We start from the raw sequence: 23,762 nt of genomic DNA, 5'->3' as shown, positions 1-23,762 counted from the left end.
TACCGCCCTTTCCCGAAGGACTCAGGGCGGTTTACAGGGAATTTTAAAATCACATCAATATAAAATACAAAGTTAAAAGAGAATTAAAAGATTAAATTATCCCTGAAAATAAAACCCCAGTTAAAATTCTCAGCCTGGGTCAGAGAGCTCAAAGAGCCAAGTCTTCAGGTCCCAGCGGAATGAACGTAGGTCAGGGGCAGTCCTGAGCTCCACGGGCAGCTGGTTCCAGAGGGCAGGTGCACCCACAGAAAAGGCCCTCTCCCTAGGTGTTATCCACTGGCAATCTTTTACCGCTGGCACCCTGAGAAGACCCTCCCTGTGGGAGCACACTGGACGAAGGGAACTTGATGCTGGCAGCAGGTGTTCCCTCAAATATCCCAGACCCAAGCCATTTAGGGCTTTATAGGTCATCACCAGCACCTTGAATCTCACCCGGAGGGCAACCGGGAGCCAATGCAGCTCGCGGAGGTGTTACATGGGAGTATCGGGAAATCCCCATCACAACTCGCGCAGCCGCATTCTGCACCAGCTGAAGCCTCCGAATGGTCCTCAAGGGCAGCCCCATGTAGAGAGCATTGCAGTAGTCTAAATGGGAGGTCACGAGCGCATGAGTGACTGTGCGTAGGGCATCTCGGTCCAGATAGGGTCACAACTTGTGCACCAGGCAAACCTGAGCAAAAGCCCCCCTGGTCACGGTTCGTATATGATCTTCAAAATTGAGCCGTGAGTCCAGGACGAAGCCTATTGAAGTACTTCAGCAAAAGGGAGTCAAAAATACACAAATACAGACTTTTAACAGTTATGATAAAAAGAGTTAACTTTCTGCCTCGGCAATACCTTTGACTAACTTCCCTAATTCCAAGACCTTCATTTTGGAGAATGGTCAAAGCTGACAAGAAGTTTTATTCTTAACTTTATTTTAATAGAGGCCGATTTTGACAAGCTTGCTAATGGACTCTCGAACGCGACCGCCCTCTGGCCCTCAGCGCCTTCTTCCTCCCGCCGGCATCCGCCGCAGCCCCTCCCGCGGGGCCGCAGCTCTCCAATCACCTCGCCCCAGATCGCCCTCTTGTCGCTCGTTGCAGAGCGCCTCCTGGACCCCTCCCCGCCGAAAGGTAAAAGGTCGGGGCTCAGCGGAACAGGAAAGGCCGTGGACCAATGGCAGGCGGCGGAATACCGGCTTGACCAATCAGAAGCTGGCCCGACTCCCCATCTGACCAATGGGAGCCGGGCTGCCGGCGTCGGCCGTCTCTCCGGCCGAGCGAAGAGAGTCTCGCGGCCATGGCGGCGCCGCGGCTGCTGCTCCTGCGGGCCTTGGCGCTGGGCGGGCTGGGGCTGCTGGTCGGCTGGGGCGGCTCCGGAGCGGAGGGGCAGAAGAAAAAAGAGGTGAGCGGCGCGGCAGCCGCGGATGAGAGGGTCGAGGGTAACCCCGAGGTCATCCAGCCGCGCCACCTGAGCAACGGGACCGTGCCTGGGGAGAGGGGTCCGCTGAGCATGCGCAAAGAGCCTGAGCCGAGGCCCGCAGGCTGAGGCGCGGAGGGAGGGGCTCTGCTGGAGGGGCCGCAGGAAGCCCGGCGCCCCTTCCCGGCCTTGGCGGCCGCCTTTCCTCCGCCGCGCCGGCCCTCGCGCTGCTTCCCTCCGCCTGGCCGGGGGCAACGCTGCGCGGGAAGAAGCGCTTCAGACGTCCGAGCAGCTCGCCGGGAAGCGGGCTCGACCCTCCCGGCGCCTCCGCCTCGGGCTTCATCGCCGCCTCGTCTGAAGGCGAGCCGATCCGCAGGCGTTGGCGGCCTGGGCCGGGCCTTTCAGGGCAGCCCGACGTTCGGCAGGGAAAGCTTCCCAGCGCAGTCTGGACGCCGCTCGAAGCTTCTCGCTGGCCCGCGGCATGGGCTTCCGTCGGGGTTCCTTTGCCCGGGCCCTGCAGACTCTCCGTAAGAAGGGCTCCCTGCCTTGCGCTTGCCGAGGGAAGAGGTATCCGGAGTTGACTTTTGGCCACACTGGTGCTGATCGCCGCCTCGGAGGGGGGTTGCTGGGGCGGGGGGAAGAAGAGGATGGAGCCCTGGGCGTGGCTAGGCAATATGTGTTTTTAATTTCTGCCTTTATTATTTTTATAAATAATGCTCCTTCACCTATTTTCCCCACAACCACAACCCTGCAAGGTGGGTTGGGCTGAGAGAGAGGGACTGTTCCAAAGTCACCCAGCTGGTTTTTCATACCTGAGGCAGGACTATAACTCGCAGCCCCTCAGTTTCTTGCCTCGGTTTATTCTTTCTAATTTGCAGACCTGGTTTGAGAATGAAAAGGAAAAAAGGGTGGAAATTGTGGAAAATCTTGTGAAGAGAGAATCATGTAATCCTGCAGTATTCCAGATTTAACACATCATGGTAAATTAGTGGGAGCTGGCACTGCACATGATAACCCCTGATGTGTATTTAAGTGAAATAAATTAACATTTAAGCTGTGACCATGTAGGGCAGACATGTCAAACACAAGGCCCGGGGGCCGGATCCGGCCCGCGAAGTGGTTTCATGCGGCCCGCGAAGCCATCCTGGAAACAGTGAGGGAACGGCCCCCACTGCCTTGGCCCTGGCCCAGAGACCCTCCTCCTGCCAGAGACCCTCAGATCTGTCCCACTCCTGCCCAGGCCCCCATAGGCACCCTTGATGCCAACTATGTAGAGCTGGCCACGCCCACCCAGTAGGCCATACGCACTCCAGCCACGCCCACCCAGTAGGCCACGCCCACCCAGGCCACACCCACCCGGCCCCCTGAGGGCAACCACAATGCTGATGCAGCCCTCGTGAAATTGAGTTTGACACCCCTGATTTAGGGGGCTGAAAAATGGCATGCATTTCACATTGCAGAATTTCTTTCTTACCCAGATGGTGCTTTCAGAAAAAGTAAGCCAATTGATGGAATGGACTAGCAAAAGATCAGTTATTCGACTGAATGGGGACAAATTTCGACGTCTCATAAAGGCACCACCAAGAAACTACTCTGTGATAATAATGTTCACTGCTCTTCAGCCTCACAGACAATGCATTGTGTGCAAGTAAGAATTTTAATTTAGAAATTCACAATATTACCAGAAGAGTATACTAATTAATGCATTTTAAGAATTTTTATGCTGGGATTATGCTTGTTAGATGATGATTAAATAGCCATTTGTGAAGTGGTAATTTAGAAATATTCCTCTTAAAATGAGCTTGTGTATGGGGATGAATATTATGCTGAACCTGCTATAATTGCAGGTTATGAACAGCATTTCTTTGAACAATTTGTATAAAGTTCCTAAATTCCCCAAAGCAAATGATTTTAGAAACTACTGTTTAGTTCATCTTTAACTGATCAGTTGGTGAAAACTGACACTTCAACTGATTTGGACAGGGAAAAAAACATGTCCCTTACAAACTTCCTAATCTTTGGAGAGGATCCAGTAATTGTTAAAGATAGCATGTTAGAAGAGTTGCTGGTCTGCTATTAAGAACATAGAGTATCAGAGATAATCAACCAACAGAGATTGAAGACAACTATAAGGCAGTTCTTGACTTACAACCACATATGGGATCAGAAATTTCATCATAAATCATTGCCATTATAAGTCAAGGCACCACACAACCAGTCTCGGGTTTGCAATCATTTATGTGATGGTCTTTAAGTGAGCCACTCTGGTTGTTAAATAAAGCACATGGTTGTAAGTGCCAGCCCATTTTATTCGATGGGCATTTTTTCCAAAAAATCCAAAAAATGTTGCAAAATGCAGTCACATGACTGCGAGACATTATAGGTCTGGTGTCAAACTCACAACATCACATGATGTATCGTGATGTATCACAACTGTTTTCCCATTGCTGGCAATGGGGCGGGCGCGGTTTTGGCATGATGCCTGCAGGCTGGCAGTATGACAACCCTGCTGTAAGTGGACCTAAATGTGATCCAGTTGTTAAGCCCTGAAGCACAATCACATGACTGTGAGGATGGAGTGACTGTCATAACTTTGAGCACTGATAGTAAGTAATCTTCATGTCTAAGTTTGGTCATTAAGGGACCATTGCTCTTACAACACTGGTTGTAAGTTGAGAGCTACATGCACATGTATACCTCCGATCATTGCCAAAGAGCTGTTCTGCAAATCTCAGGAGTGCAGACTGGGGCTCCTCGTATCTCTTGGTTCAGAAAGACACAGAATACTTTTGCCATACAGGGTACTTAGACTATGATGGTGTGAATGTCAGTCAAGCAAGCAGAGTATTATTCTGCTTCACCCTCATCCAACTTTTAAAGGAGAGGATTTTAAAACACACTGATTATCTTTGAGGAAGTTGTAGTTTACAGTCTGTAAATTGATATACCATGCTTTCCTGAAAATAAAGCCTATCCCAAAAATAAGCCCTAGCCTGATTTTTTTAGGGTGGGCCTAATATAAGCTGTACCCCAAAACAAGCCTGGGGGGGGTGGGCATGGCCAGCACAAGCAGCGGTGAGCATGCGGGGGCCAAGGGTGTCCAGCAGGAGCTGCAGCCTGCCAGCCCCTTGGAGCAGTGCAGGTAAGCCCAGCGTGGAAGCAGAGGCGTGGGGGAAGTAGATGATCCAGACATGCCGCACACTGTTTTTATCCAGAGGGAGATGGGATCTTTGTCTGTTTGCAAACGGGGCAGTTGGAAACCGAGGGATTCGCTCCCTTTCCAACCGCCCCACTTGCAAACAGACAAAGCTTCCAGTCTCTGTCATTTTTCCATTCAGGCAAAAAGTGTTTGGGCGCCTATAGGGCACTTGGGGCAGCTCCACCCCCTCTCCCACCTGCCTCTTCTTGTGGTGACTGTGGCGGGCTACGTGGCCTCTTGCTGCAAGCAGCCACTGAAGGGCGCCAGCGGCCATATGGGTTTCTGCTGGGTGAGGAAGTTGTTGCCGCCACCGTGAGGAGAGGCAGGTGTCTGGGGGGAAAAATAAGACATCCCCCGAAAGTAAGACTTAGTGCCTCTTTTGGAGGCAAAAAAAAATAAGGGTAGGTCTTATTTTGGGGGAAACACGGTAGCAGTTCTGGGTGGAATTATGAGGGAGCAGATGTAGCATGTATCGGGTGGTTTGGCAATCAAGATTACTATGACTGGATATGTTGACTTTACACTAAACTGGGAAGCAAAGGCACAGATATTCAGGAGCCATCGCTGACCTTGATATGAACATATAGAAGGCAGTAACAATTCTTTCCACGCCATTCTGAAATTAAATTCTAGCTTCTCAGGCCCGAAGCACATTTGTCCTCCTGTGTGCGTGAGTCGAAATATATTCACAGATCTGGCACGGGCTTGAGGAATCCAACATAAGGAGCTGCAAGAGCTTTAGTTTTAGTGAAGTTTCATCAAACAGCAATGTACCACCTTTATAGAATCTTATAGAATTGGCCTTGAGTATTTTGGCAGTCACATTTCAAACTGCAATCAGGTCTACGATAGAGACAGTGGTGGGGGAAAAAACTAAATTTGATTAAATTCATTTTTAAATTAAATATAAATTTGAGCTAAATAAGTACAGTTAGATGAATTTCTGTACATTTCCTTATGTGAATTCGGTGGCAAAGATTGGAAGGGCTCTTGGTGCTAATCTAAAGCTTTGGGGGATCCAAATAAGGCTAGCAACACACTTTCTGACAATTGCTAATGTGGGTGCAACGTTTGTAGCACTGATACCAGGGTACATGACTGGGCTTACTTTCATGAAATCTTATCTTTTTTCATTAATGCTTTCTTTAATTTGTGACAGGCAAGCTGATGAGGAGTACCAGATTCTGGCAAACTCCTGGCGATTCTCAAGTGCATTTACCAACAGGATCTTTTTTGCCATGGTGGATTTCGACGAAGGTGCTGATGTATTTCAGATGGTGAGTGTCTGGTGACTTAAAGTACTGAGCTTATAGGAATGGTTTATAGGGGTTTTTGTATGACAAATACTGCTTTTATTTTTTAAAAAATCTTAAGATATTTAGAAAACAATCCAAATTATTTTTATTCAAAAATAAGTCCCTAAATATTATTTCTCTTCATTAAAAATATTTTGCATTGTCCAAAGGCCAATAGCGGTAAAGAGTAAGATTGTAAGAAGGTGAGCTGCAGGTTGCTTGTCTTGATTAGTGTTTCTCAACCTTAGCAACTTTAAAATGTTCCCAGACTTCCCCAGCCAGCATCTTAAAAGTTGCCAAGGTGGAGAAGCTCTACAGCTTTCTTTTGAAGAGCTGAAGAAAAGAGTTCTGCAGTAGACACATTGTGCCAAGGTGGAGAATTGCTGGTCTAGAGTAGCTGGAAGGTGGGAACTCCAGTGGACAAAAGGCTTTTCCCATACTTGTACAGGTACTCCTTAAGTTACAACCAAAATTGTTGGGATGAGAATTTTGGTTGCTAAGCAAGGCAATTGTTAAGTGAGTCGTGCCCAATTTTTTAACCTTTTTTTGCTGCAGTTAAGCAAATAATGTAATTGTTACGTGAGTCTGGCTTCCCCCATTGACTTTGCTTGTCTGAAGCATGTTGTGAAGGTCTCAAAAATAAAATAAAATAAATCACATGATTTTTGATGCTGCAACTGCTTGCTAAGCACCCAAATTTTGATCACGTGACCACAGGATGCTGCAATGGTCATAAGCATGAAGACCTGTCATGTCAGTTGTAACTTTGAATAGTCACTAAGCGAATGGTTTAAATCAGGGGTGTCAAACTCGCGACATCGCGTGACGTGTTGTGATGTATCGCGACTTTTTTTCCATTGCCAACAATGGGGTGGACGCGGTTTCAGCATGACGCATCCGGCCTGTGGCCCGGCAGTTTGACACCCCTGGTTTAAATTTGACTACTTGTATAGCCTAATGGCAGAGGAACTGATATCAATTATATATTAACTAAATATTGCTCCCATAAACTGAGAATCTGGGTTTTTCTGACAGCATGGATTTAAACTTTGGCGCTATAGACTAAGTTTTCAATTACATATTTTTGTATATTTTACTTAAAAATAAAGCTCAACATGAATTCTGCTCCAACCTTCATTAATTTCCCACCAAAAGGGAAGCCAAAAAGAGGAGACACTTATGAGCTGCAAGTACGAGGTTTTGCTGCTGAACAGCTTGCCCGCTGGGTGGCTGATAGAACAGATGTCAATGTAAGTAAAAACCAGATTTTGCCTCTGATGTGATGCTTTTAACTCTGACTACCCAAAGAGATGGTCTCTTATCCTGTTGTTGCTTTGGGGAGCCACTGCTGAACTCCTGGGCATCTCCTTTAACTTCAGAGAGTAGGACTGCTATGCAGAGAGACTGAACAGTCAGTTTAGTTGGTCGAAAATAGAACCAACTTCCTTCTTATCTGCTGGATTCAGTACAATACCATAAGCTAAAACTAAGCAAAACACATTATGTCTTAGAATATTGGGACCACAGTTTGGACAATATTATAAACCACAATTTGTCTTCATGTGTCTTATTGTAACTTATTCAGTAAAACTTGTTTAATAAAACCATGGTCTAACTCAGGGGTTCCTAACCAGGGGTGCTTGCACCCCCTGGGGGTGTGAGACGATATTCCAGCAGGTACGAAAACTTGTCTTTTCAAAATTATAGTGTATATGCATAATTTGTTGCCGTTATTTCGAACTTTTCAATGGGGTGCGAGAATATATCAGAAGCATTCTAGGGGTGCAGGGTATAGAAAAGGTTGGGAGCCGCTGGTCTAACTGGACCCATATAGTTTGCATGAACCAATTGAAAACATGAAAACAATATTTTTTAATTCCCAAAGTGGAAAGGACAGTGGTTGAAGGGTGAGATATTTAAAAAAAACATCTCTAGTTATCAGATGTGCTCAGCTGCCAAAGCCATCATGGCAATGCTTTATAAAAATAGGCTTTTTATTACGGGTTTAGTATTTGTCTTACAACTTAGGAGTGTGCTAGGGTGTGCAGTGATGCAATTCAGTGCTTGTCCCACTGATTTATAATTGAACCTCTTTAGAATATTTGCTTTTTGAATGAACATTTTTTGTAAAATAGCTTGGATATATTTCAATAATCAAATTATTTATTGTAATAGTAATTAAAATATGAAAGTGGCTTGAATATCTAACTTTAGAAGTTAACCAGCATTTTTCTCCATGGATCATTTCTAATACTTTAAAATTTTTATTACCTTTCTCAGTATAATTTTTTCTTCGGTGGAAAATTGATCTGGAGACCTGCTTTGTAAAGATTCTCCATCATCACATTAGAGGAGTGAAATAAGTGGCAACTATTTTTATTGTAGAAATTATAGTATTTATTACTTATTTTAATTATTTCTGTTATGCCTCTCAAAAGATACAAAGACACATATTAATAAACAAGGCACAACATAATCTTTGTTTTAAAACGTGTGGATCATATGGTGGATCAGTCATCCTGTGTAGTACTTTGCCAAGGTCCCCCATGTCAAAGAATTTGATGTGCTCACTTTCCATAAATCATGCAAACATTTTAGAAGTCTTGTGGGAGACATCTAATTAGGTAGCATTGTAGTGACCCAAATGCTGAAAAGTTACATTCCATTGATGACAGTGAAGTAACTCTCAGGGCAAGTAGATTCGAGATGACAATTGCAACCTGCCTTTGTCACAGATCCGAGTGATAAGACCACCAAACTATGCTGGACCCTTGATGTTGGGGCTGCTGCTGGCTGTCATTGGTGGCCTCGTCTATTTAAGAAGAAGCAACCTAGAATTTCTCTATAACAAGACAGGCTGGGCTTTTGCTGCTTTGGTAAGCAATCTGACGTTTAAAAGACCTATTTTGACTCCTTGATCTGCTCAATCACACAGGCCCACAACATGAACTAAGAAGTTGCATTATGCATTCTTTTTCCCTTTTTTTAAAGCGAGAAGTTGACATATATAGGAAAGAAAGTTTCTGTATTCCTATTTGGGAGGTTTTTAATGCAGGAAACAGGAAACAGGCAGATCTGAAACCAACATTTTAGACTATTTTAGTTCCTTTGAGAATAAAGTTATTGTTGATAGGATATAAATTATACCTGATTAAATTATACTGTTGTGTAATTAACATGTGAATCGTTTGTAAATGCCCATTTTGAGGTTTATCTTAAAAATACTCATTTGAAATAACTGAAAGTGCGAAAAAAGCTCTATTTGTTAGTTGATATATAGCCATGTAAGGGACGCGGTGGCTCAGTGGGTTAGGATGCTGAGCCTGTCGATCGGAAGGTTGGCATTTTGGCAGGTCGAATCCCGAGTGCCGCGTAACAGTGTGAGCGCCTGTTACTCGTCCCAGCTTCTGCCAACCTAGCAGTTCGAAAGCACGTAAAAATGCAAGTAGAAAAATAGGGACCACTCCGGTGGGAAGGTAACAGCGTTCCGTGAGCCTTTGGCCTCTAGTCATGCCGGCCACATGACCACGGAGACGTCCTCGGACAAGCGCTGGCTCTTCGGCTTTGAAACGGAGATGAGCACCGGCCCCTAGAGTCGGAAACGACTAGCACGCATGTGCGGGGGAACCTTTACCTTTATATAGCCATGTTCCTTTAGTAGGTTTGTTGGTGGCACACACAGCAGCTGATTTACTCTCTCGTTTTTAGTGCTTTGTTCTGGCTATGACATCAGGGCAGATGTGGAATCACATTAGAGGGCCACCATACGCTCATAAGAATCCTCACACAGGTCAAATGGTGAGTTAATTTTTCCTTGAAACTGGAGCTCATTTTCCTTGGCTCCAGGCCCTCATCTGCTGGGAAATTTCCACATTCAGTGGCTAGTGGGGGTGGGGGGGGGGGTAATGCTGCTGAGAGCATTAATTGCCAGAACTTGCCATCACATTGTTCTGAGCTCAACTTTACTTCTAAAGAACTGGTCTGGGGGGATTTTCTGTTCACAGGCAAATGCAGGTTTGGAGCTTTGTCCCACTGAAGTAATTTCACGTTTTGATCTCTTATTTTCTAGAACTACATCCATGGGAGCAGTCAAGCACAATTCGTTGCTGAAACACATATTGTTTTACTGTTTAGTATCCTTGATGATAAACAGAATATGCAAAAGTACAATCAGAAATAGTGTTTCTCAGCCTTGTGATGCTGTGTGATGATTTTACAATTTAGAAAACGGCATACATTGGGCTGAGGGGCAATGTGCTGCAAATTTAGTCATGCTCCCTTAGCACGTCATTAATTGCATAAAGACTGCGGGGGCCCCTTGCAGTCCGAATGGCAATACTTTTAATTGGTAGCACCCCATTGGGCAGTTGAATGCAGTCTTCCATTCGTCTCCTTCCTTAATCCTAATATGGTAATATGCTTCCCTCAGATCTAGTTTAGTAAAAAATCCTTTCGATAGGTGGGATAGCATATCCTTCATTAGGGGTAGAGGGTACAGATTACATTCACTAATTGTGTTCAGATTTCTATAATCTACACACAAACGGAAAGAACCATCTTTCTTCTCCCTGAACAGGACTGGGGCTGCCATTTTGGGTTTGGCAGGCTCGATGAACCCTCTTTCTAAATTTTTCTTTATGAATCTTTCCATTTCTGCCATTTCCCTTGTGCTCATGGCATACATCCTGGGTTTTGGGAGTTTTGCCCCGGGTTTGAATTCTGTGGTGCAGTCTGTGGGGCGGTGGGGGGCAAGCTCATCTGCCCGCTCCTCACTGAAGACCTCAGCAAGGTCCCTGTATTCCTCCGGTATCTCTGGTAACCCCTTCTCTTTCCCCACTGCTGCTGTCTCCTCCCTTCGGGTTGGGGGGGTGCTTTGGGGGGGTTACGTTTTCCTGCTCCCCTTTTGGGAAGTTGAGTTCTGCTGTCCTCCAGTTTATCTCAGGGTTCCATTTCTTCAGCCATTCCAGTCCTAAAATCATTGGGCATTCCATGCCTGGGGCCACTATAAACGTTATGTCTTCCTCATGAGACTCCCAGGGACAGGTGAATTGGTAAGGTGGCTAGGGTAGCTGGTCCCCCCCCCCGCTATTGATCCATCTAATTGACTAAAGGAGATTGGTTGTTTTAGTCTCCTCACTGGGATGCTCAATCTCTCCACCAGCGTTGGGCTGATGAGGCAGTGGATGCAGCCAGAGTCTATCAGAGCTTTTATTTCGAAGGCTAGAGGAAGCTAATATAGTCAGTGTCTTAAGTATAGGTGGAAGGGGTCCACTTACCAATGGTTCTCCCTCTGAGCTGTCTTCCGAGGTGTAGGCCAGAGTCCAATCCCAGTTCCTGGCAGGAATTGTGGACTCTACAGCCCCTGTCCCCTTCATGGAACATTCTTTTAGGTTGCCTTGGGGTTTCCCTAGTTTCTTGGAGGGTGATGCCTCTGTTTTACGCTGGGGGGTTTTTTGAGCGGCATTCTGCGGCGCAGTGACCCTCTCTCCCGCATTTGAAACAGCCTGTTGATTTTTTAGCTGTGGGCGGTGGGTTCTCCCTCTCACGTGTTTGCTCGGTTGGCGGGCGGCCCCATGGTTTCCCCCGACAGTGTCTCTTCAGTAGGTCTATCTCCCCCTCCTCTTCCAGGACATACCAGTCGTCGAGATGGTGTGGGTCTCCCCAAGGCAGGCAAGCATCATAAAGGTCGTAGTTTAGCCCATTTTTGAAATGGCTAAGGAGGATGTCTTCTGGCCAGTTCAGCTTGCTGGCAATGGCTCGGAATTCTTGGGTGTATTCAGCCACCGCCCGTCTGCCCTGCCTGACTGTTTTGATTCTCTCCCGGGCTTTACGATCAGCCAAGGGATCTTCGAAACGCCACCTCAAGGATGCCATGAACTGGTTGAAATCGTTGAGTTCTGGGGCATTGGAGTCATGTAGGTTCATCACCCAGTCTGCAGCCGGTCCGTCCAGGGCGGATTGCACAATTCGGATGTGGGTTTTTTCACTGGGGATGTCCCGTCCGTATTCTTCTATATAGCTAAAGACTTGGGTTAAGAAAAACCCCAATCGTGATGGCTCCCCCTTGAATTTTGTTTCCAGGGGCGGGAGTCTTTGATGAGCGTTGTCTGCGCCACGGACGGTCTCTCTCCTCCTCCTGCTCCCCATCTGTGGTTCTGGGGGGGAGGTACTGATGAGGCAGCAACTCCTGTTCCTTTGGACGGCCCCGGGGTTTCAGGTGCTGGATCCCCTCCGTTACCTCTCCAGTTGCAGCCCCAGGCGCTGCCTCGGTTGCATTTTTCAGCTATCTCCTCCCTTAGTGAGCTCAGGGTTGCTTTCATCAGATCAATGGCTTTTTCCAGGATCTGCTCCTCCTCACTAGCATGCAGGGAGCTCTCCATCTCTTGCCTCCATTCCGGTTGGTGGTCGCTCCGCCTCAGGGTCACTTCACCCGATGCCTTTTCCCACTCATTTTTCCTTCCAACGCCCATCGACCACCGGGGTTTTCTGTCGTGTTGCTCCACCGCTTCTTCCCCGGGGAAATATGCCGCTTCAGCTTCCCATCGTTTCTGGGATTCCATTCGGGGGGAAGACTCCCTCTCCATGGGGCTTCCCTCCTCTCTTGCTTCGTCACCAGACATAGTATTTATTGCAAAGTCCCCCGGTAAGGTTTCTCCCTTCCAGGTTGACTTTCAGTGCAAGTCCTGTCTACTATCAGGACCCACCCCAATCCACGTCTTAGGAAAACAAAAACTCTTGGAGTCAGTTCTTGTCCAAAAGGAATTTTTACTAGGACATGCTTGGTTGTGGAAATACAAGACAGGACTTAGTATTGTTTTACAAATTGAAACTCTATAAAGGGATCCCGGTTCAACCCCCCTTCCCTCAACCCCATTTGGTCAGCCCCCATCATTTTACTTCGGTGTCATCCCTTTCGTGGGAAAAAAGGAACTTTGAATCTTTATGGTTATTGCCTTCTTCCTCTACAGAATAAACGAAGACACAGTCCAGATGCCTTCTTCTCTAACCCTCCCCTTTGTTCCCCCAGTTCAAAAGGTTTCCCTTGGTCTTTGAAATAACCTAAGGCAGGCTGAATCCACATGCGCTCCTCCTTCCTCGGGAGATGGCAGAATCCATGGGGGGGGATAATGTTTTAAACATACATTTATGAATGTGACATAAATGGATTCTGACAGTCATGCCAATTTGGGCAGGAGATCACTGGGATGAATCTACAGACCCCTCACCTCCTGAACACTTTCAGGATGCCACTAAACACGAGGGCAGTTACTTCCCCTTGTGCCATCCCTCTTCTCAACACCTAACTCCCACCACACTGTTGGGGGCAATAAGCTGACTTTGTAATAATGCCGCTTGGGGGGCCCCAAGCCCTAATAAGCAGGCATATACACAGAATGAAGGCTATTGCTAAGCACATTGATTTGTGCTTTAGATTGTAAGCCGCCTTGAGTTTTCGGAGAAGGGCGGGATATAAATGGGATTATAAACACCCATGTAGTAACTTTGTAGTATTATTATCCATATCTTATCCCCCTCTTTTTTTTAATTCCATTTATATCCCGCCCTTCTCCGAAGACTCAGGGCGGCTTACAAGCTTAGCAGTAGCCTTCATTCTATGTATATGCCTGCTTATTAGGGCTTTTGCCCCCCCCCCCAAGCGGCATTATTACAAAGTCAGCTTATTTCCCCCAACAATCTGGGTCCTCATTTTACCTACCTCGGAAGGATGGAAGGCTGAGTCAACCTTGAGCCTGGTGGGATGCGAACCTGCACTAATTGCAGGCAGCTGGTGTTACTTAAGGAGGCATTAGCCCACTGCTCCACCAAGGCTCTTATTGGTATTATTGTGATGATGATGAATCTGTCGCTTTGTAAGTACACAGGGCTTCTACACTGGAGACAAATTCCTAGTGTTTCTAATCACACTTGGCCAAATAAAATATTCTATTCTACTTTATCTGTAGGAGCAGGTAAGAGATAAACACATTTGTCTGAAGCTGGCTTATTTTGTTGTAGTTGTAACTGGTCTCAATGTTGTAAATGCAACATTGCTATCTTGAGTTACTGCTTGCTGACTGCCTTGAAGATACAGTGGTGTAAAAAACATATTTTCAAGTAAGCCTTGCATTTACAACCATTGCAGTATCTCCTTGTCATGGGGTCTCCATTTGCATACTTCATAGCTGGCTTCTGACAATCTGAGTTAATGGAGAAGGTGGAAATAATGTGATGTCTTACTTAATAATTGTGATTCACTTAACAAGAAATGAGGCTATGAGCCCATTGCAGCCACATGATTTTCCACTTAGCAACTATGGTATTTAGTGATTGAGTAGCCAGCCCCAGTTATAGTCACTAAGTGAGAAATAGCTGTAAACATATCCCTGCACCCTAGTTGGAATTGTCATTCTGTGTTATGTTCAAATGACACACTAAACTATGGGCAGATGTTTTGTTAACCATTCCTGTAGTTAGTGTAGAAATCTGATTTTTTTGCAATAATTATGTAAGATAGGTAAAGGTAAAGGTAAAGGTTCCCCCGCACATGCGTGCTAGTCGTTTCCGACTCTAGGGGCCGGTGCTCATCTCCGTTTCAAAGCCGAAGAGCCAGCGCTTGTCCGAGGACGTCTCCGTGGTCATGTGGCCAGCATGACTAGACGCCAAAGGCGCACGGAACGCTGTTACCTTCCCACCGTAGTGGTCCCTATTTTTCTACTTGCATTTTTACGTGCTTTCGAACTGCTAGGTTGGCAGAAGCTGGGACGAGTAACAGGCGCTCACTCTGTTACGCGGCACTCAGGATTCGAACCACCAAACTGCCGACCTTCTGATCGACAAGCTCAGCGTCCTAACCCACTGAGCCACCGCGTCCCTTAACAATTATGTAAGATGGGAACTCTCAATTTCTCTCAAAGATTAAAGGCTTTGTTCTGTTCTTGGCTATAGCCTTAACCTGCCTTCTCACAGATGCAGGTGTCACTCTGGGGATTGTGCTTCTTTATGAAGCCGCTACATCTGACTTGGAAGTGGGGAAGAGAAAAAGTAAGTATCAAAATAGACAGCAAAACGCTTTCATTGGATTACGTGGTTAGATGCATGTGGGGAAGAGAGGGAGCGTTTAAACAGTTGCACAGCATTTCTTAGGATAAATCCATTGCCAGTATAAAATATGTTTGCCATCCCTTTTAATTAAAGGGTTTAGGACTCTTTTTAGTGTTCCTGAAAGTTTTTCGCACAGACTTGCCTTCCTGGAGCATTGCTGAACAAAGCAGTGGCAGTCATTAGAAAGGACTTTGGGCTGCTGGAGCTGCTCCCTCCGGTGGGGTCCACAGGAAGTTGTTTGTTGTGTAAATGAAATCAAGGCAGTGGCTGTCTTCACATTTTGCACAACAGCCCCTCCCCTTTCCAGGGCTTTGCTGCCCCCTGTTCTTTACATTTCAAGCTCCCGATGAAACAGTCTTCTGTGCTCTTCTGTAGTAATGTGCGTGGCTGGCATTGCCCTCGTGGTGCTGTTCTTCAGCTGGCTCCTCTCAATATTTAGATCCAAGTACCACGGCTACCCATACAGGTATGTGTTTTTTCTATCTTAAATTACTCTGCTCCAAGAAATGGATTCTTAACAGAATGATGACAGGCACCAGCCAACTTCCTAATATGTGGCACACCCAATATGGGCATAGTTTGGATTGTCTTAACTTCTTGATAGAGAACCCCACTCCCCAAAAAGCCATGTTGTCCTTCCCGCTCTGCTTTCTATTATCTGGCAGATTTTCATTTGGTATATTTTTATCCTTTAAAGTAATGCTTGACATTTACATAGGGAATGCTGCAAAATACATTTGTTTTCGGTTGGTGTCATTAGGACTAGGAAGGAATCACTTTTTATTAAATAATGATCTAGGTGCATTCATATATATATATATTTGTGTCTGTGTGTGTGTTTGTATGTGTGTGTCTGTTTGTATTTCTTTTCAGCTTTCTGATGAATTAAGAATGTTGCTGTGTTGCAATTCGCCAAAGTGGAGCGCTGGCATCCAAGATCCAGATCGTGCTACCTGTCTTTGAAATGAACGAAATCGTTGCACACCTAACCAAAGATACCTGGTGCCTTGGCAAGACAAACTGTTTGCCCTAAATGTCAGGATGCATATTACAGCCCGTTACTCTTTCCCATTCATCTGAGGCCAAGGGATTGCTCCTTGTCTTGAAAGCAAGGGACCCTTAATTCTCAGGCCACCGTTCCAGAAGCTTAACTCAGTCCATCTCCTGCACCTTATGCCTTGCATGTGTGTACAAGAATGCTCTGTTTGTAGCTCTGCACACTGCAAGACCTTCAAAAGTGGCTTATCTGGGTTGGTGGGCTTTTTCAGACAAGGATGCCATTTTTCCAGCACCTGTAGGGATTTTATTTTTCAGCAAGATTTCTTACTGGGGAGAACTCTTGCAAGATCTAGGCATGCTATCCCTTGATACAGAAAGAGAGTCAGATTTTGGTGTTTTGGTTCTGTGCGGTAGGTGATTTGCTTTCTCCTAAAGAGTAGAGCCAACAGATAAACACTGAGGGGGGAACCTCCTAAACATTTGTTTAATAAAGTGGCTTCCTTGGGACTTTTCTTCGAAGAGAAATGAAGAATGATGCAATGTGTGAGGCCGTTTCTATTGCTATTTACTTGGTCTCCTGTTTCTGTACAGAACTTCCTAGGATTATATGCTGCCCTTTCATCGTATGTGGACAGTTTTGAGATCTGCACCATCATGTAGATTTAGTTTTGCAATTAAGTTCTATTATTGTGCTGATCTTTATCAAAGACAGCTACCTGCTCAGCTTTGATAATGGACATTATTTGTGGTGAATAGGACTAAATATCCAGTCCTCCACTATGTGCCCAAAATATACCACTGGCATTCTTAAAATTCTTTCCATAATTGAGCAATTGGGAGGATGAACACAGAAACAGAATCTCTTCTTCATCTGGTGCTTTGTATGTAATCCTGGCATTTGTACCAAAATCAAAGGGTGATCTCATTGAAAAAGTAACTGATAAGGGGGGGACCCACTTAAATTGAAACATTTCCCATTCTGAAACCTGATGAGATATTAGACATGGTAACCTGTCTACCTATAGTATGGAGACATACTATTCAATGGACTTTTTTTTTTACTTCCAAAGGCCTTTTGGAGAGGAAAGAAAGAATCCCAAAATAAGTAGAGACAGTGATTCAGGTGAGAGAGAGTCGTGTGCCATTTGAATAATTCTCCCTTTTTCTCTGTGTCCTGGTTGGTTAGGCCCAGACTCTCTGTAGGAAGAGGGTTTGGTAGCATTGGTTTATTTTGGGCAGGGTGTAATAAGGGCTGTGGAAGATCAACAAAAACGTATTTCTTCAAGTAGCTACTGTTGTAACTCAGTTGTTTAGTTTTCACTTACACAGGTTTCCTATATTCAGTTACTTTCCAAGTGCCTTAACACCATTAGAGAATTTTTCAGTATTTGATTCCAACAATGTTTGAAAAATACCTTTTTATACGATTGAGAGCATCCAACCTGTAGCATGGATATTGAAATGACTATTATGGATATTTGTCAGCTTTCAATAAACACTTTCTTAGCCTGAATCAACAATTTTTTGAGAACTTGACTACATCTGGAAAACCTCACTACACCGAGATATTCTCCTGCACATTGTTCCCCCCTTCATTGTGGTGAGGAGGCAGCTGAACACCTGCCTTTCAGTCAGCTTCCGTATTGGCACTACTGAGATTCCTTTTGTTTAGATGAGGGGATTGCAACCGGGCCACGGAAATGGCTGGCCAGCTTACGCACAGGCATCCTCACTTGCGCGAGCAGAGGGGGAGCGTGCCCCATTTGCATGACCGGCCACTCGCCAGAACTATTTTCCCCCCCCTTTCCCCTTCGCCAGTCTGCAAAGCCAGAAACGGGGAACTCTTGATTTAGATGCTTTTAATTACAAAATTGGCACATTGTGTCAAGCCTTAATTTCCAAGAATATTTACAATTTCCCTATATATTTGCGGAAGGTGTTCTTCAGAAAAACAATAAAAAAATAGATTGTATGTCAGTTGACACAGGATCTTTTTTTAAATATAGATTGGTCTATTTGTTGAACTGGCTGAATTCTACATAATGATTTATTAATAAATTTCATTTTCTGCATACTGTTGTTTGCAGATGCGAGTACAACAATATTTAAAACAACCCAGCAACGAAAGCAGTGCTAAAATGTGGAACTGTCACTTAGAAATCCCATTCAAAACTGAAGGATGCTTCTTAATTTGGTTTCTTTGGAGACCACTTCTGCTATTAGGTTCCACAATTGGTGTCTCGCTCAAGGCGTGTCTCCTCTGAATTCTAGTTATTTTTCTTATATTTTTAAATTTAGATTTTATTTTATTACTTTATAAATAACTCAAAGCGGTGGATACGTCCTCCTATTTTCCCCACAACTCTGTGGACTGGGCTGAGCTGAGAGGGGTGACCAGCTGAAGGTCACCCAGCAAACTTTCATGCCTAAGGCGAGACTAGCAATCATTTTCTGGTGATTGGGCCAAACTCAGCCAGCTTTTGTGCCTAAGGCAGGACTGGAACTCAATCTCCTGGTTTTTAGGCCGTCTCCTTCATCACTACATTAAATTGGGCCGCAAGTTGAGCTCTGCGTGCTCCAGCCACTACTTGCTTGGCCCAATTCCAAATAAGACCATGGCTCGATAGTGGGCCGCGGCCTGGGGGTTGAAGACCCCTGTTCTAAGGAACCAGAGAACGCATGGCATGGGGAATCTTGCACAATATGTTTAATAGTTTGCACATAAACATCACAATCACAACAAGGGGAATCCCCACTGACACAGGGCCAAGGCACTTCTTCCAGTATCACACCTAATCCTGTTCAACCTAAGGAAGAGAAGTCAAAACCAGGTGGTTTGGTAGAGTGCTAATGGTCAGGCCACAATCTTGGACCATTGCTCTCTCCAGGGGTTCTTGGGGTTCAGCTGAGTAGGGGTTAAGGGAATGGCTGTTTTCCAAGCTGGGCTTACACGGGATTTCAATCTTGTGATGGGCTGCACATTGTCCTGGTGGACAGGGAGGGCCCTGTTCAGCATCCTTGACCATAGCTGAACGAGAGCTTCTTGTCTTCTAATGCAGGGCAGTACTGGTAAGTACTGGTAACCAGTGCAAAGGAGTGGGATGCAATGTAACAGATGATACGCGTTGTCCGGTGGAGTTGGACATCGATCCTTTGGTGTGGGTGCTGGCACAATATTCAGCTGTGAAATAAGCCAAAGCCAAGGCTGTTGTTCATAGGTGTTAGCATCAACACCCCGGGATGTTCCAGCCGGTCTGTGCAGTAAATTGTTACAGCTTTTCAATTTTGCAGATTTTTCCCCAGGAGTTGCCAGAAGGTTAATCATCTATCCAGTGTTATCCCCAGGTACTTCAGAGAGCTTTTGGTTCTGAAACTTCACTGAAGGCTGGTAATTTGTATATCTATTGCTGAGGTGGAATGTGGCTACATGGCTACCTGTTTTCATTAGGTTTGGTTGGAGGTGCCATTTTTTGAAGTAAATTTAAAAGGAGGCAAGCCAACATTTTACTGGTCCGCAGTTCTTCAGTATTCTGAGTCAAATCTGCAGCTCTACTGTTTTGTTAAGAATCCAGCCCCCTCTGCACTTCTGGTGTAAATGGGCATGAGTATAAAGCAGTGGTCCCCAACCTTTCTGGTTCCACGGACTGGCAGCAATGGTGGGAGGGGGGCAGTGATGATTTTGCATGCGCAACCTAGATCCCACGTATGCACAAATTAAGCTTTGTGCGCTTGTCTGCCACTTGTGCAGCCTAGTTCCCAACAGGCAATGGACCAGTACTGGTCCATGGATCGGTGGTTGGGGATCTCCGGTATAAAGCATGTGGTGGAAGATCATGCTTAGAATAGAATGGATAGAATAGAATAGAGCTGTAAGGGACCTTGGAGGTCTTCTAGTCCAGCCCCCTGCTCAAGCAGAAGGACCTATACCAGGGGTCAAACTCGCCTTGCATTGCTGGCAATGGGGTGGGGGTGGCTTTGGTACGATGAAGCCGGCCCATGGGCCAGCAGTTTGCCACCCCTGACCTATACCATTTCAGACAAGTGACTTCAATAGCTAAAGTTCAGATCTAATTTGTCTGGAGAATTTCTTATATCTTGTCCTTGAAGTAGAGACGAGATGATTAGCTATGGATTCCATGCTAAAGGTAGAATTTTTTCTCAACAGTAATGTTAAATGTAAAAAACTATAAAGTCATACCATGTGTTTTAAAATAAGAGAGAAAAACAGCGTTAAGCTCTGTGGCAAACTAGGTGTGCAACACACAATCAGTCTGTTGCGGTGGAACGTCAAAAGAGGCAGAAACAGCATTTTGCATTTGGTCGAACGGCAGGAGAGACTTGGGGCCTTGTAATCCGACCTCCGTTTCAATGACGTCATACGGCGTGACAACAGTCGACGACAGCCGCCATAGTAGCCAATCGGAGGCTGTAGAGAGGAGCGATGACGCCAACCGCCCTAGCAACAGCACCGGCGCGACTTGCCCAATCGAAAAAAAGATGCCAGCCCCCGAGAGCCAATGGCGGGACGCGGAGCGAAAGAGGGAAGGCGGGGGAGAGGAGGCGCCTTCCCTCCTCGCCGACAAGATGGCGGCAATGGCGACTGTGGTGGGGTTCGTGGTACCAACGGCTTTGTTTCCTCTTAGCGCTTGAAGCTGGCCGCCCCCGGCCCGGGAGCGAGGAACAGCGACGGAGACATGACCACGGAGCCCGCGAGGTAGGCGGCGGGAGCGGCAGCCGGCTCCGCGTGCCTTCTCGTGAGGCAGTTCAGCCGGGTGAGGGGCGGAGAAAGGCGGGGGGGGGGCGGCGGCGGGAAAACCCCCGATGCCGGTAGTCTCGCCGCACGCCTATCTAGAAGCGGGAGCCTCCTTCTCGCCGGCTGTTACGTGAACACCGTGTTGCGGATTATCCGACGGTGCTAGGTAGGGTTGGGGGACGGGGCAGGCCCTCCCCCTCGCGCTTCCCGCCTACGCGCATGCGCAGTGGGGGCGGGACAGGGCTGTCTGCTCCTGGGCGCCCCCGTGCGGGCACCCGCACTTGCCCTCCCCGCTTGGGGGCGTGGTCTTCGCCACCTTTTTTTCCCGGCCTCGCTCGGTGGCTCCGGCGGGCTTGGTCGTGGCAGCCCGGCGTGACCGAGAAGTATGGGCCGCTGCACAGGTGCGTAGTTACCTGCCCATCTTTGGACATATGGAAGGAGCTTTTCGCAGTCCTGTGCCCGGTTTGTTTGTGGCGATCTTGCCCCGTGAGCCTTGTCCTTGGCGGCGATGGTGGAAATCGGGATGGACTTCTGATCATAATCCTGGCATTTAATGGCTTCTAGCGGAGACATCCGGTATATAGATGGGGATTGCTGGGACCTTAAATAAAGGATGGAATCACCCCCGACGCTTGGTAGTAACTCTTTTTGGGTTCGTCCCGCACAGTCAGTTTTATTTGTGGCTTAGTCTGTTCTGTAGATCCATCACGGGGGTTAAAACTGAGACAATTATGGTTTGGTTGAAAATTAGACCAGTGTCTGTCAACCTTGGCAGCTTCAAGATGTGTGAACTACAACTCCCAGAATTCTGTGGATTGAAGTCTGCACATCTTCAAGTTTCCAAGTCTGAGAAACAGCGGGTTAGATTGCTGTGAGAACATAGCCTTTGTTATGACACAGGGTTCAATTAAATGTCTGTGTTTCTTAACAGCAGGGATTGTTTTTTGCTTCTTCAACAACAGAATTCACACTTTGTTAAAACATATATTGTTGATTCAGGATGTATGAAATCTCCACTTGTGGTTTGTAGATCATAGTTTATGATTTCCATGAACCATTTGTGTTTATATAAGTAATCATGATTAAGCAAACCATGGATGAAATATTATTGCTCCTCTTTAATCACTTTACCTCTTGTTCTAAATTTGAATATCATATTTTAATTTGCCTTTTTCCGCAAGCCAAGTTGGTGAGTTCTTATTTTATACTATCAACAGTTTTCCTTGTCTACTACCCTTATACAAAAAGGATTTATTTTCTATTCTGATAACCCTATAGAATATTTCTTCAAATGTTTCATTTGGTAATCATACATTTGAGAAATGATCCTTGAATAGGAGAACCTCATGGTAATGGGCAGAACCACTGATTTAAAATTTATGAAGGAAAAACTTTAAAGAGAATATTGCCAAATGTGATTCGTGTGTGAATTGTGAATAGTCATAGTCCTTCAGTCATTTATTTCAATCAGTGAAATATGTAGTCTATATTAACTGTATTCTTACTCTCTTGGAGGAATAAGACTCTTGCCTTGTCTCCATTTTCATTTATGAAACAGTTCAATAGTGCTTTGTATTAGTACTCTGAAAAAGTTTGAAGAAAATGCAAATGATTTCTAATTTTTTACACTTTATGTTCTTGCATTGATTTTTCCCTGCCCTTCAATGGTCATTACAGATTACTAAACGGTTTAATAATTGCCCTTTCAAGTTTCTAGTTGTCTTTCATCAGAATTCTTTTTACTGAACAGTGCAAGCAAGACTTCAGGTAATTAAAAATTAAGGGAGTAAGCATTATCCAAAAGAAGGAATATGTACAAATTGCTTGAGGGATTAAGGAGCTGTGAAAGGTCCTTAGTTCCTGAATGTTTTGGATAACAATAAGACAGTTTTAAAAAATCATAAAGTTGGAAGCTGACATTTTGTTCAAGTAACCCAATCTTTCACTTAGCGCAGGAATCCTAATTAGAGCATCCTTAATGGATGCCTATCCATCCTTCATCTGAACACATCCACTTCCTTCATCTGAACACATCCAGCAAAGGGACCTTGCTACTTCACTGCTCAATTCTTTTTAGGAAGCATGCACTAAAATTCAAATACTTTCCTCTATCTTGAGAAAAATATTCTCTGACTTGTGGAATATGTCACTTTTCTGACTCATATCACTTTAGGTACTTGAAAAATGGTGAGATGTGTGCCTTCAGGTTTTTCCCCCCAAGGGCAAACAGAATTTATTCAATCATTTCTCATGGCAGATTTCAATCCCTGAACTGCACTAATTTTTCTGAATATATATTAAATTGTAGTTCCAAAAACTGGACATTGTATTTGTGATGGGATCTGATCAAGATGGAATTTAATAGAACATTTTTCTATTGATTTGAAAGCTATAATCATGTTAATGCAACCTAAAACTGCATTTACCCTTTTAGTATCCATGTTGCACTGCTGATTCATATTTAGCGTGGACAACTTCAAAATTTTTTTTCCAGATATACTATCACCAAGCTTTGTTTTCTCCACTTTATATCATTGCATTTTGTATGTTGGTAAGAACTTTGCATTTGACTGTTAAACTTCATTTTGTTTTCTGTCCTTCTGTGTTATTAAAATAATTTGAATAGTGTTTCTATTTTGTAAAATGCTGTTTCACCCAGTTTTGTGTCGTGTAAAAATTCTCCATCTGGATTATTACTGAAAATGTTGAACAGTGCTGGACATAGGAGGTTCTGGACTTTGTGGCATCTGACTTAATATCTTCTTCAAATTTGATATCATTTTATATCATTTTTACCTCTTGGTGTACAACATTATTTTTACTGAGAAAGTTGCCTAATGAAAAAGACTTGTTCTTGACAAATACATTCTGATTTCTAATAATCATTTGTGTTGGGTTTTTTAAATAAATATTTTATTAATTTTCTAATTTTACAATCATGAGTACTTAACAATGTGTTGTCTGGGTCCATTGGTAATTCAATGGTACATATTAACTTTCTCAGTCTAGATCC

At 45.1% G+C, this 23,762-nt stretch overlaps 2 protein-coding genes across 3 annotated transcripts in view; both read left to right on the top strand.

The window, feature by feature from the left end:
- Window positions 1-1,205: 1,205 nt before the first annotated feature.
- On the top strand, window positions 1,206-17,509 carry MAGT1 (magnesium transporter 1). Its single transcript, XM_081336637.1, has 10 exons — window positions 1,206-1,386; window positions 2,880-3,049; window positions 5,760-5,877; window positions 7,005-7,145; window positions 8,631-8,771; window positions 9,604-9,693; window positions 9,965-10,028; window positions 14,863-14,937; window positions 15,373-15,463; window positions 15,871-17,509. The coding sequence occupies exons 1-10, from the start codon at window positions 1,282-1,284 to the stop codon at window positions 15,884-15,886; spliced, it is 1,011 nt and encodes a 336-aa protein (XP_081192763.1). The 5' UTR covers window positions 1,206-1,281; the 3' UTR covers window positions 15,887-17,509.
- A 3,062-nt stretch (window positions 17,510-20,571) lies between these two features.
- The window catches only part of ATRX (ATRX chromatin remodeler), a 118,964-nt gene continuing 115,773 nt past the window's right edge, over window positions 20,572-23,762 (top strand). The window contains exon 1 of one of the 2 annotated variants that reach the window (XM_081336832.1): window positions 20,572-20,710. In XM_081336832.1, the coding sequence (XP_081192958.1) occupies window positions 20,691-20,710 (20 nt within the window). In that variant the 5' untranslated portion in view covers window positions 20,572-20,690. Of the gene's footprint in view, window positions 20,711-21,287; window positions 21,326-23,762 lie in introns of those variants that run through there. The other variant, XM_081336831.1, reaches the window with a different exon arrangement.

This window comes from Vipera berus (assembly GCF_964194415.1).
Source record: "Vipera berus genome assembly, chromosome: 11".
Taxonomy (NCBI): Eukaryota; Metazoa; Chordata; class Lepidosauria; order Squamata; family Viperidae; genus Vipera; species Vipera berus.
This window is presented reverse-complemented; position numbering and strand designations above follow the sequence as displayed.